At 31.5% G+C, this 14,246-nt stretch overlaps 2 protein-coding genes across 5 annotated transcripts in view; one reads left to right on the top strand and one right to left on the bottom strand.

Moving 5' to 3' along the window:
• The window catches only part of LOC100574733 (cardioacceleratory peptide receptor), a 241,635-nt gene that overhangs the window by 86,448 nt on the left and 140,941 nt on the right, over positions 1-14,246 (bottom strand). For 2 of the 4 annotated variants that reach the window (XM_003245049.4, XM_008185672.3), the window contains one exon: positions 13,283-13,435. The exons of the other annotated variants lie outside the window; for them this stretch is intronic. The gene's annotated coding sequence lies outside the window, so the exon portion shown is untranslated. The remainder of the gene's footprint in view (positions 1-13,282; positions 13,436-14,246) is intronic. 4 annotated transcript variants of the gene reach the window in all.
• Positions 1,116-1,850, top strand: LOC103309661 (glycine-rich protein 5-like). Its single transcript, XM_008185677.1, has 2 exons — positions 1,116-1,410; positions 1,468-1,850. Exons 1-2 carry the CDS (start codon positions 1,116-1,118, stop codon positions 1,848-1,850), a joined length of 678 nt encoding a protein of 225 aa, XP_008183899.1.

Genomic DNA, 14,246 nt, shown 5'->3' with positions numbered 1-14,246 from the left:
TTCTATATAACGTTAAACAGTCATTCCATCATAACGTTTAATATACATATAACGTTAAACAATCATTCGACCATAACGTTTAATATCCATATAACGGTAAACGGTATTATTATTTTTGATTTAAGCCCTGCCCTAAACTGACTATTTGGCATACACACAAGTTTTTCTATTTTATTAGGTATAGGTATTATTCATAATTTCGATATTATTCCTATTAATATTATTAATTATTATGCTAACGTGAAATAGATAATATGAAAAAACCAAAATGTTGATGAGAAATATAATAATTTATGTTTTTTTCACTGTATAAAATGTATGAAAATTTATTGTCACAGTGTAAAACTATTAAAAATATAAATATATATTTCTTGTTATTTCAAAAATTGCTTATGATTTATTCTTTTTTTTTTAATCCACGTGTTTTCAGTTCAAAGTTTAATATTTTTGTTGCATATAAATGCATACTTGTGCGGAACTTATTAAAGCATATTTAAATTCATATTTTTCCAGTTTTTAGTGCATAAGTACATGCTTATTTTAGGGCATGAACTTACGGAGCCCTGCATATTGTTGTATAAGAAAAACGATTCTGAAGGAAGATGGACTGACGGTCAATATTACTAAATAATAAAAATATTATATGATATGAATATTTATATTGCTATTAAAGCAATTCATTTTACTAATAGTAATCGTGAATATGAAAATTTCATTTTATGTATAATATATTACAATAATTTACCTACTTTATATGTTTCAAGTACAACGAATAATACTTTTAAATTAAAAAAAAATAACTAAAACCGTTAATCTTCGTTTTTGATAACGCGCATACAAATTTTTTTTTTCTTTAAAACACATGATTGTAAAACTAATACATTCTTTGCGTCACTTACAGAAACTAAAATATGTTCTATATTTTACTTCAGTATACACAATTTATAAAAATATAATAAATTATGATAAGAACATTCTCGAAATAACATAAAATAAACTTAAAATCTTAATATACTAGATGACGGTTACGGCGTGCAACCTTAGGCACAGATATTGTAGGTCTTGTTCGTGGGATAGACGATCGACGACATGTGGTGGAAGCCGTCGTCGGGCGGATGGTCGACGTGGTGGTTACGGTCCAAACCCTAATTGGTGGTGGTTTCACGTTTGGTAACATCCATGGCGACTCATTCAACTCTTCGTCAAAGGTATCAAATGACAGTGAGCAGTCCGTGGTCGTAGTACACGGAGGTAGTGTCGTGAGTAAGGTAGTCGGTGACGGACGTGCGGTAGGCGGAGTTATTAACGGCGGTGGTGGAGACGGAAGCGGTGACGGAAGTGGCGGTGTAGACAGAGTTGTTGACGGAAGTTTTGACGGGGGTGTTGTTGTCGGTGGTACCGAAGACGGAGGTGGCGACGGGCACAGTGTAGGCGGTGGAGACTGAGGTAGCGTCGGACATGGTGTAGACGGCGGAGACGGAGGTGGTGATGGGCATGGTGTAGACGGAGATGTCGACGGAGATTGTGTGGACGGAGATGGTGACGGACATGGTGAGAACGGAGATGGTGACGGACATGGTGAGGACGGAAATGGCGACGGACTTGGTGTGGACGGGGATGGCGTCGGACATGGTGTAGACGGCGGAGACGAAGGTGGTGATGGGCATGGTGTAGACGGAGATGTCGACGGACATGGTGTGGACGGAAATGGCGACGGACTTGGTGCGGACGGGGATGGCGACGGACATGGTGTGGACGGCGGTTTGCGGAATGGCCACAGTACCATCGGATTTCGGATCGAGGACCTCGGCCGCGGTGGGCGGCACGTGGTGGTCACCGGCACTAATTGACAACCGTTTTTCGTGGTTGGCGTGTTGGACGTACTTTCGATGTCGTTTCCCGTCTGAGTCCCGACTGCCATTTTGGTGGTCGTTCTTGGAACATCGTCGCACGGCTGGGTCCCGACTGCCATTTTGGTGGTCGATGACGGGTAAATGTAATAATAATAATAATTGAAGACAACGACCGTCCCAGGCGATGTCGGAAATACGTACCACATGAGCATAAAAAATTTTAAGTACATATTTATCAAGTTATCTTTTGTGTATATAAAGATAATAAACATTGATAATTGAGAAAGAAACTTTTATTTTAAATCATAATTCGTTATCGAATATTTCTGGATAACAGCAATTTATTACATTAACTATGGTAATGCGACGATAACCGCAGTATAGTTGTTGAAAGAAAAATCGTTTGGCCAGTGTACGTTATTTAGACTACGATGATAACGGTAGAACCATATTGCAATAAATATATTATTTTGTATATACCAAGGTGGATATATATATATATATATATATATCCACCTTGGTATATACCTAATATTTTGTTATCGTGATGTTCCCAACCCCGAAATGTTGATTACACCACAGCGGTGTAGCTAAATAGCCTATACAGGACGCCGCCGTGGGATAGTAATAATTATTTTGTAATCGAACGGCCGGAAAATTATTGGTCACGTTGGCAGTACCTCAGACTAAATACCTAGTTTATTAATTAATCTATGGTATTACAGACGTGGCTGAAAAATCGATAAAAACCACGTCGAAGCGTAGATCGGCCGCCGAGTGGACGTTAAAGATAAAATTTAAAAGGAAGAAATCGGAGTGTATCGAAACGTATCGGATCGAATTTGAGCGTTCGAGAAGTTACACGTGCAGAATACAAGCCAACCCGTATCGAACTATACGACTGGGTACGTAACTATTCCTTATCCGATACGTATCGAATGTTTCCTCTTGAAAATCTTGAATATAATACAGACCTGTCTCGTAATGTGATACCTAAAATAATAAGACGCAATCCTCAGTCTGCTCTGCACGGGAAACGGCCGTGGTGGAACTCCGATCAATTCATCAGTTACTAAGCCTGTTGGTGAGCTATTGAGTAATGATGTCCAAACACGTTTATTTTATATTAAAGGTATATCCGCGAAGCTAAGAAAAACTTATAACGAACTGGCAGTGGCACTTATCGTAGCAGTGATTGTGTGCAAAGTTTTTCTGATAATTGAATAATTCGTTCGGATGGTTCCTATAAGTATCAGTGCCGTAATTACGGGGGTGCACAACGTGCACTCGAAACCCCTGGTGTTATATTATATATTTAATCCTATTAAAACATAATTAAATTTCAATATTTCATTGATTTCATGATTGTTTATTTTTTTGTTATAGCTGATAATAATATAACTGAAAAAAATCATAAAATAATGTTGTGTGATAATTTTGTTATCACTTATCAACCGTGGCCAGTATCATTAATCATTATCGTAGACTACATTTTAACAATATAACTCTTTTCATCCCGCTTTTTATTTGATTTATTGATTATTGTATTTTGTTATGTTTATACAGTGTTTAAAATATAAAGATTTTTAAATTTGTATGTATATAAAAATATAGCGTACGCAAGCCAAGCGATTGGTTTCAAATATGACTTGATTTGTCTTTGCGATTATTGGACCAATGAAATTTAATGGAATCACGCCAACGGTATACCTAAGTATAGTAAATATAGGTACTTCATATTATAATATATTGTATCACGTCGGTATGTATTAAATTCGATCACTTTTTATAATTATTATTGAACGCACGTAGATATATCGAATTATGATTATATAATATTCTTGTTACAGTACGAACGAAATATTGTGTGAGAAAATTGTTTTTTTCGCGGTTCAATTCCGCGGGTAATTGTTAATTTTCTCACATATTGTAATGTTTTATATTAAGAATATATTTTTCAATAATATGCACGTACCTATGCGCATTTTACATATTATATAGGTAATGTATACCTACACTATTTCATAAGTACACATATACACTGCAGAATAAACTCGAATTGCATACACAATAAGTCATCCAATTTAGTTGACGTGAATTGAGATAAATCGGGTTTTCGCGTTATTCGCATACATAATAATATTATAATGATCGTGTTCTTTGTGCCACTTTTTTTTTTTTTTTGTACGACCAATACTACGCGATTCATTCCAATTCCCAGTCGGTTATAGCCGGCGACGCTGCCGCCTGTGTATATATTTAATACGGACGTACATGCGAAACGTACTGTCATCAATTTCTCCGACTCCTTATAACCGATTATTTCAATGGTAATATAAATTACGACGTTGACAGTATTTAAAATGAGATAACGCGTGATTTTATATTATTATAGTATACTACTAACGGGTACCATATTGCAATACGCTAAAAAAGGAACGAAACACATTTCATGTACGCGATTGCGCAGTATATAGGTTACTGTAACGTATCAGACATACTATGTGTATTGGCTTTATTAATAGCTATAATATATAATATGTAAATCACGCGTATATAATATATTTAAATAATTAAATAGGCAAAATAACTCGGCACATAAATATAATGCGTAGGTATGTATAAATATAAATAATTATAATGCTTCAATTATAATTTTACGAATAGATATTATATACATTTAAAAACAGTTTTAACAGTTTTATATTTTTTAATATACAGTAGGTATGTTAATATAATTTGTTATTAACATATTGTATTAGCCGTGAAGTCAAGTTGGTCCGAAATGGCGCAATGACTAATGTATTTCTGTTTAACCCAATCTAACCCGAGATTTTAGCTGCTACTTCGTCGGGTCAGGCGCCGAGTCGGACGAGTCGGTGGACTTTCATATTATTGTCCATCGGTCTATAACATATTGCTCGATTTAATGTTAGTAGTGTATAACCATCAAGTTTGTAGAAACATATTATTAAGTAAACATCATTGACGTCATTGAATCTGAAATTTGTGCGTATGTGTCGTGTGTGCTATAATATTGATTGGAAATTAATTTTGTTTTTATTTATTATACGCAGTCGATCTCCGAATATTTTAAAAACATCGCTTTATTATACGACCTCCGAGGCACCAAGAATATTCAAATTATCTGACCATGCTCATGTGTCATATTAGACGTTAACATAACATTATTATATTATAATTTGTAATAATTCATGTTGAATTTTCGCCGGGACTTTAAAATAGATTATTAAAAGTGGTTGTTCATAATATATTCAGCAGATCGTTATTCACTAAGTGATTTCTTCTATAAATACACTTTATACATTTTAATTGAGTTCATTTTTTTTTAATAATTGTGTATACAAAATAGCTTATAATAATTATATTCTAATGTGTCAAAGAAAAAACGAATTCAGATTATGAACGGTAAGGCTTCGAAGAAGTTATAGTTTTGACATCAGTCCAAGTATCCGTCGAAATTGTTTAAAAATGAAACATCGTAATTCATTCGTTGACATTTTTAACGGCTTTCATTAAAAAAACATGTTTTTCTTAGGAATCCCAAAAATTATTCTAGTATACTTGAATAGTTTCGAGGAATAATAATAAATAATATATTATATAGTTGGGAAAGCGAATTTAAATCTTTTATACGTTTATAAAATTGACTTTATATACTTCATAAATATGATTATTGCCTACAATAAAAATGATCTGTGAACGGTGATAATTTGATAATATTTCATCGTAAAATATTTGACAGGCTAAACATTCAAAACCCACTAATTTTAACGACTTGTATATTTTATTATAATAGAACTAACTGCTTAAACACATATGCCATACAAAATAATATAATGCAAATAACAATGTAATATTTATTTTAATTTATGTAATTAGTGTAAGAACAAACAAATAAGATCTCATTTTCAAATAGCTTCAATTATTTTTGGGTTATTAGATTTAAACTAAGATAAATTATAAAAGTCTTCATAATATTATATTAATGTGATTAATAAAACTATTGTATATACATAGACCATGGATACAACATTTATTATAATAAATATATATATATAACTATATAAGGTAAGAAAAAAAATAATATCCAAAATTAGTTTTTTATAAATAATTTTTTTTTTATAATATTATACTGTACCTAAATTGATGTATAACAAGTTTAAATTATCACTCACTGTAAATACTAATTTCATTACAATTAATGATTTTCAGTAGGTAACCACATAATTATTTATATAGGTAGTATAAAATAAAAATTGAGTGTTCTGTAGATATCAGTAGTAGAAGTGTAGAACTAAACTGTATTTTGTTAAAAATAAGTAATATCGACGTATCGTCCCGAGACAACTAATATCTGCAGGACTAATACACACAATTTCACTTAGAAATAATAAGTTGCACTAAATTAATGTTTTATATATTTTGCTTTTAAGAATAAAATAAACGGTTATGATGTACTGTATTTTCAAATAAAAATGAATTTGGTATACTTACAGAAAAGTACAAATAATTTCATTAAAATTTTATTATATACAAGAATATATCCTCAACAAATTTGCACATAAAAAATGTATAGAGTTCACTTAATATTATATTTTAGCAATGAATTGGAACGTTAAAACAAGGAAAAAACTATAAACGCAACTGCAGCATATCAACGTCCTCCGTCCTCCAGTAAAATAATATGATATTTAATTTTAAATAGTGCCTATACCACGTGCGCCCAAAAATTCACTCCGAGGAAGATATAGTAGGTAGTAAAAATGTGGTCATTACATAATATTATAGTTCTTTATTGCGTTCAACCAGTTGAATTTAATAATACATAAAATATATTAATATGATTTCGTCTCTTTTTTTTAACGGACTTTTGCGCGTGATGCGTATTATAATGTATATATTATATTATTATAGATCTGAGCTGACGGTGACCTTAACTATTATTATTATTATTAAATATATACCGCGGTGATCGCTCTCCGCCGAACAGTGTTTCTTTCGCAATAAATTGATCTCGGGACATTGCAGCAACAAAAGCTAAATAAAGGACGGGAATAATCCGGGCTAGCACTTCAGCCGCCGCCGCCGCCGCCTCGACGCACAGTCATCGATATATTATCACACTTCAGTCGGCGATCTCAAAATTGGAGGATTTATCATTGTATTTATTCCGCTCGGCGAAGTCTAAATTTAGGGTCGTTACACTCGCGCGAGGGGGAAAATGTTCAAATTTCTACGATTTTTCAATCGTCTCTTTAAGCGCCGCGTCGTTATAAGAAATTGGTATTATATTATGTATATGAAATCGGCCATCTTTACGGGACGACCCATACCACATCGCGATTATTACTTCACCATGATGGGCTCACGATGTGGGGTTTTACTGATCGTAAACCAATACGCGTCCCCTGTTTCAATATAAAAGACTGATTATTTATATATTGTTATTGCTTGAACCGGGTAATAATACAAGGAATTTGATTTTTTTTAAGTCTCGAGATTAAATTCCGATAGTCGTAAAAAAATTTAAAATAATATAATATCTTTTTAAACGCTTAAAATAAGAAGAAAGCTTTAAATTATTTGTTTCAATATAAAATAATCATCAAAGAAACACGAAATTATAGTTTATAGAGATTTTTTTATAATTGTCTGCTATTCAGTGCGCATGTGTAAACAAAAATCTTGTGAGTATATACCAATAAAACAACACAAGGACAGTAGTTCTTTATAACCCTCTCATAAAAATTCATAATACAAATCAATGGTTAACATGACGTATTATAAAATTTAATCTATTATACCTACTTAACGTAATAAAATGTACACAAATTGTTGTAGTTTGTCAAATATAGGTGCAACTAGTGCTAGATATTACAACCTTTTGATACAGACTAGAAAAAACATCGAAAAAACAATCGAGTCAAATGTATACCTTGAAAAATCAAAATATTCAAAATCTTGATTAAAAATCCCAGTTATACATTTATTGTTTCGATACTTTCTATAACTGCTGTAATTGTTATTAAATTTTACAATCGAACTTGGGTTTCTTACTGAGTGTATATTGTACAGTCGAGTCGCGATAACTCGAAGTTGAAGGGGGATAAAAATACACTTCGAGATACGTATTATTCGAGATATATAACTCGAATTTATCAAAATTAAATCAAAACTTCGAGTTATGTAATGAAATATAATTAAATATAAAAATTATAAAAATGTATGATAAATATAATATGTAAATAAATGTTGTATAACATAACTAAAATAGATACAATGGTATTATAAGTATATGTACATATGTATTATTTATTAGATACAGTAGAAAAATAATTTGTAATTAATTTTTGGGTTTTCGGCTGTTTATTGACAAAATCTTCTAATTTTCCTATGGCTTCGAATATAGAAGTACCCACACCTGCGACGGATTCAATAAACTGCCTAACAGTGTGTAGTGATGATATTGCTTGGTTCGCCGTTATCATATCTAAAGTTCTTTTCATCATTTTCATCATTTTCGGAATCACTGTTTGATATATTGATACCCATGATTTCGTTATCAGTTAATAGTCCAGTGACTTCAACATTTTCATCGATTGTAGCATACGATTGAAATGTAGTCTGTTGATCGATATCAAGCTTATCTGCTACAATTTGCCAATCATATCCACCATCATCATCATCATTGTTTTCTAAACATATATCACCATCACACTGCTCTTCATTAAAATAAAATCCAGCTGTTTTGTTTTTAGTTTCTATATCTACTCATTCTATCTTAAAGTAGATAAAACAAAATATTACGAAATACCCAGATACCCATATATTACAGATATAAATAATATACTTCGACTAAGCTATTCATTACAATTTTATATTTGAGTTAATAAGACTTATAATACATTGAGTGTTATGAGAACTTCTAGGGGAATAAAAAAAAAAATCGAGTTGTCAAGTTTTTCGAGTTATCGCGACTCGACTGTATTAACAATTGTTATGATAATTATTATCGCGGTAATCGTACACACTATCCTGTTAGCAATTCCGTACCGCTAAACTCGAAGTTCCGTTCATCTACACACACGCGTCCATAATCTTTTTTAACATTTTATAGTTTCTTTTTTTGGCTGGAGTTTGAAGTTGTGTACCTATTATTAAATAAAAACGGTTTGATTCTCTTCGCAACAATAATTTAGGTTTCAGACAAATACAAATACAGCACGAGCGAGAAATGTCTCGTTTAAAAATTATCATTGGACCGACATCAAAAGAACCGTATATAATCCCTCTTTATGCAAAACATTTTTTATCAAGAGTTTCAATATAGCATTCCTATAATTTAATCGTGAAAAAAATAGTTCTGTAAGTACAATAATACAACGCAAAATGGTTAAACGCCTCCGGTCCTTGTACTCTTTTATTAAACATCTTATTAACATCGTATTGCTTTTAAATCATTGTTAATAAGTTTGATAGTATTGGATTGAATTGTCTTTGGTTTTATTTATTATCAATAGACAAGTTTAATATGTTTTTTTTTCACAGACGCGTCCCCCACTGTAGAATAAAACTCTATATTTAAATAAAAACTGTATAATATTACTTTTACTAAAAGCCGATGAAGTACAGTGTACTACTTAAGTAATATAATTAATTGCAAATAAAATAATGTCGGCGTTTGAAATCAGACTGTAAGCAATTACTTAAATTAATACGAAAAAAATAAACAAATAAAAAGGATCCTTAAAAGTTATAAATACTACTACTACTACTGTTATATTAATAATATTATATTATCTACATTTATTATTATAGTAAATTAAATTTTTGAAAGTACACGATCGCATGGTTCATGCAAAAACATCTCTATAGTTTATTAAATCGTAAATCGGCGTAATTTAAAAAAAAATTTAAAAACTCGTTCGTTAATATTATGTACGAATGTACGATTAATTGTTTTGGTATTTTGTTCTCGTACGTCGTACACGAATCAAAAGCACTCCACCAAACTCCGTAACTCCGTGTGAAAAAAAAAAAAACGCTAAGTATAAAAAATAAAACGACTCTAAAAGTTGTGATATCATTTTATAGTTAAGTCTTTGAACTATAGATTTCAATTATTGTAAAATAGTCTGCTCGGTGACACGAATAGTCAAAAATTTAAGAAAACTATAGCATAATGAATACATAACAATATAGTCTAGGTAGGTACTATCATTGAAATTGGTTATGTAAATGTATTACTAATCAAGTGTTTTAAATTCAACAATCTAAGTTCAATTATTTAGCAGACTATTTTAACATAAATGATATCTTTAACTCAAAGACTTAGCTATATTATTCTATTACAACTTTTAGAGCCGTTATTTTTTTTTAACTTAATGTTTTCTTCACACGTAGTTTGGCCGAGTGTTTTTGTTGGTTATATCTACATTTAAATACTTAATATTATAGTATATTAAATTGTTGAAGTTACACGATTGCATAGTTTATGCAATAAACATCTAGTTTATTAAATCGTAATTCGGCGTAATTTAAAACGAATTTTATGAACTCGTTTGTTAATAATATTATGTAGGTACATATATGCGATTAATTGTTTTGGTATTTTGTTCTCGCGGTGCATCACACACAAATTAAGAAACAATTTTCATTAAAACGTTATAAATTATCACCATTGGAGGAGTAGTGGTTATTACTCTGCATTGGACATTTTCCATTTTGATAATATTATCTTCGTACACATAGTATGGCACTGCTGTCGTTTTATTCACAAGGGTAAATCGATAAAATAATATGCGTATAATGTTTGAAACTGCGCTCGATGGATTTCGATAGAAACAATTTTGATGAAAATGACAACGGATTATTGTATTGTCATCCAAGACCAAGGTCTATACCAATTTTCAGAATTTTTCATCGTCAAAAAGTGCCTCAAATCGAGCGCGCAAGATTTGATTACAGACAGACAAACAGACGTGAAAGCGAACTTAAGAAAAGTGTGTAAAAAAGTAAAATTTTATATGGGTTACAGTGGCGTATGTGTAATACTCATAATATTATAGCCCCGGGTGGGTTAAATGATTCATCCCCGTCGCATTGACCTTATGAAAACTCAGCGTAAACATTAATTGACTTGTACAAATAAACATATAGATACGTAACATGCTGTTTGTTGCAGTTATATTATCCGTTAGTGGATAATACACTTACCAATAAGCTACGCAGCAAACACGCCGTTTTACATATTATCTGCACGCTCCGCCGCCGATATAAAGTTTTCGATTTTTAAGAATCCTTTCGTCCTTGTAGGTATTGACTTTAAAGACGTCTGCAAGACGACGAAGATTGATCTATAAATAACCACGGACTGATCATTGGTGTTTTCGCGAAGCTTATGAGTTATGATATATTATATTATGTAATAGTATATAGATATCTACCAACGCGTTTTCTCTGTTGTAATAATACACTTAATGATGTTTTTGATCCTGTGTTCCTGCAGTGTATTTCCATACGGATATATTATATTATATGCTATCTATTAAATTTTATCGTCGTTTTCTGGCTAATGAGATATTCGATACCTACTGAAGTATTTATATCCTTGATCAAAAAGTAAGTGTTTGTATTAAGTCAACCGAGAAGACAAATTACACATAAGATACAACTATTATATACCTATACAGGATATTATAGGGAGAAATCCCGTAGGTAAACACCGTGGTCATACATTATTACTGAAACAAGTCCGCATAAATAAAATATACCTATATAATTTATTTTTGTAAAAGTAATAATCTAGTTTAAAAATGTACAGGCCAGGACGCCAGGTATATCCTATAATGTGGAATAAAATACATGATAATAAGAGAAACATGAATTGCAGACATTGCCGTAATCATTTTCAGTAAAATACTTAAGACGAGTAGGTGCCTACAATGTAGGGGTCCTATATACGTATGGGTACGGCTATAATCTCGACACCAGATTTCAGTATTTTAGAATTTAGATATTAAAAGATACTCGATACTAACATGTTTAACTATATTATATTAAATAGATACTTGATACCTATACTCGATATTTGATACATTTGGTTTTTTTTGATACATTATACACCGTGGTTAATATATAGTCTACAGACTGAATAGTATTTTTTTTAGATATATTGAAATTATTAATTGAAAAACAATATTTAATTTGATATAATGATATAATTTGATAAACAAAATAGTAGATACACAATGTAAAATTGATATTTTAATTTAATAAATTACAATTAAAAATGTATACAATATAGACTCATTTGACAGCAGTTTGATCTTCCAACTTACAGTACTTAAACACTGAATAATTAAAAAATGTGTAAAATGTTAAATGTTCGTAAATTTTTCACCATAATTTTTGTTGGCAAAGAATCCACTCATCGGTATATTCGATTACACTTTGAACTGTAAGTTATAAAGTTAAAACTTTTTGAAATAACGACTATCCATTGTTAGATTAATCACCCTGTATAGTGTACGGGGCGTTTACTATTATTTCCAAAGCAAGAGTGAGATACGCAATAGGTAACGTGTAGTTCCGGCATGACGTGTTAAATATTAATGTCTGAAAGAGGACTTTTTAGGACTATATAACCGCGTTAACGTTTGTACATCAGCTCTATAGTCAAGGTCGGATTTCGAGCAGAAAAAGCCAAACAGCCGAAACACGCACACGGTAGTAAGTTATTAGTTATTACATCATATTAATAATATTACCTACCTATTACAATATAGGTAGGTTCGGCAAACACGCGAGGGCACCTTTGTCGGACGCGGAAAGGACATCGACGGCGACAACTGCGTCACGATAGAGACGCGCATGTACGAAAAAACACGACGTTCGTTATCCTTTAGAGTTCCTACATAATATGTTATCATACAGTTTTTCCCGTCTGTTTACGTTTCATTTTATTTCGTTTCTTATTTCGTTCCTTTTACGGTATCTATATAGATGTGTAATATACTATAATGGTACGCAAAATTGTTGTGTCCGCACGACGATCCGGATGAGTGACGGAGCGGACGCCGTGTTCACTGGCACTTGGATATTAATATAATATATAGCTACACCAACACACCATACACGATACGAAGCGAAAGAACTTAGCACCTCCGATCGGTCATAAATTGGAACATTCGTATATCATTATAATACTACACGTCAGGTGGCTATATTCAACACTTGAGCGAATGAATTCCCCTCACTTTTCAGATATTATATTATGTTTTAATACCTATATAATAATATTATTTTTGTCGTATGGTAAAACAATATACCTATTTTCTTTTGTATACGCATATTTGCAGACGACAGATATTATTGTTATATGAGACATCGGAAAAACAGCTTACCTGACGATTTAAGAAGCCAACGTACACTGATTTTATTTATTAAAAATCAAAACACCATAAATATATTTTATTAAATATTCTTGGCCGGGAAATGTATCTGGACCATCTTCTCGATAACCACGAAATGCAATATTTGTCCAGTATGTCTGCACCCTACAAAAATAATATTGGTATTATAATCTATACGTAAGCCCTATATTTTTGCTACTTTGTATTTTATTATCAATTCTATTACGTTTATAAATTATAAGTAATAACAAGTTGATTGAAAATCGTTTGCAAATTGAGAAGAATTTGTCTGATAGTCAGTGTTACTGTGCAATGTGAATATATAGCAATTAACAAACCATAATTTCTTAATAGTTTAATGAATGAATAATTAATATTATACTGTCATCGCTAACTTTTTCAACTGGCATACTTTATGAAGACCTTCTGTTTTTCACAATTAAAATAAAAAAAAATACATAATATGTTTCATTGAATACACTGGAGTTGATGTTTGAATATTCTAGCCAAGGCAAGTTTTCAAAACTATTCAATCGCTGGTACTATGTTTTTCTTTTCCTTGTTTTATATGAATTAAATGAGAATTAAAAGAAATCGACAGACGGTATAGGTAATTTAATATTTTCTTTTTGGTATAAGTTCATAAACAATTAAACTATTAAAGACATATTTGCAAAAATGAAATGAATATTTATAATTTTTTTGCCTCCATAATCGTTTTAAAAACGTAAATTCATTTTGATAATAGTAGGAGTGAACCTAAGTGATGAGAGTAATTTAAAAGTTTAGTATTCATTACAGTATGCTTAAAAAAAAATATATCACCAGGGTTGGTGGATCCACCCCAGATCCGTTCCAGCTCCGTTCACCGGATACCCATCTGTGATACCTACACCTAGGTCCTGTCGTGGTTTACGCATGCGTATACGCACAACGCACACTTAACGTATATTTA

This window comes from Acyrthosiphon pisum, chromosome A1 (genome assembly GCF_005508785.2).
Source record: "Acyrthosiphon pisum isolate AL4f chromosome A1, pea_aphid_22Mar2018_4r6ur, whole genome shotgun sequence".
Taxonomy (NCBI): domain Eukaryota; kingdom Metazoa; phylum Arthropoda; class Insecta; order Hemiptera; family Aphididae; genus Acyrthosiphon; species Acyrthosiphon pisum.
The sequence above is the reverse complement of the archived record's forward strand: the minus strand, read 5'-3'. Positions and strand labels throughout refer to the sequence as shown.

Coding starts and splice junctions, on each gene's coding strand:
- LOC103309661 (XM_008185677.1), top strand. CDS start 1,116: ATGGTCGACGTGGTGGTTACGGTCCAAACCCTAATTGGTGGTGGTTTC. Junction 1,411..1,467: donor CGGTGGTACCGAAGACGGAG/GTGGCGACGGGC, acceptor GACATGGTGTAG/ACGGCGGAGACGGAGGTGGT.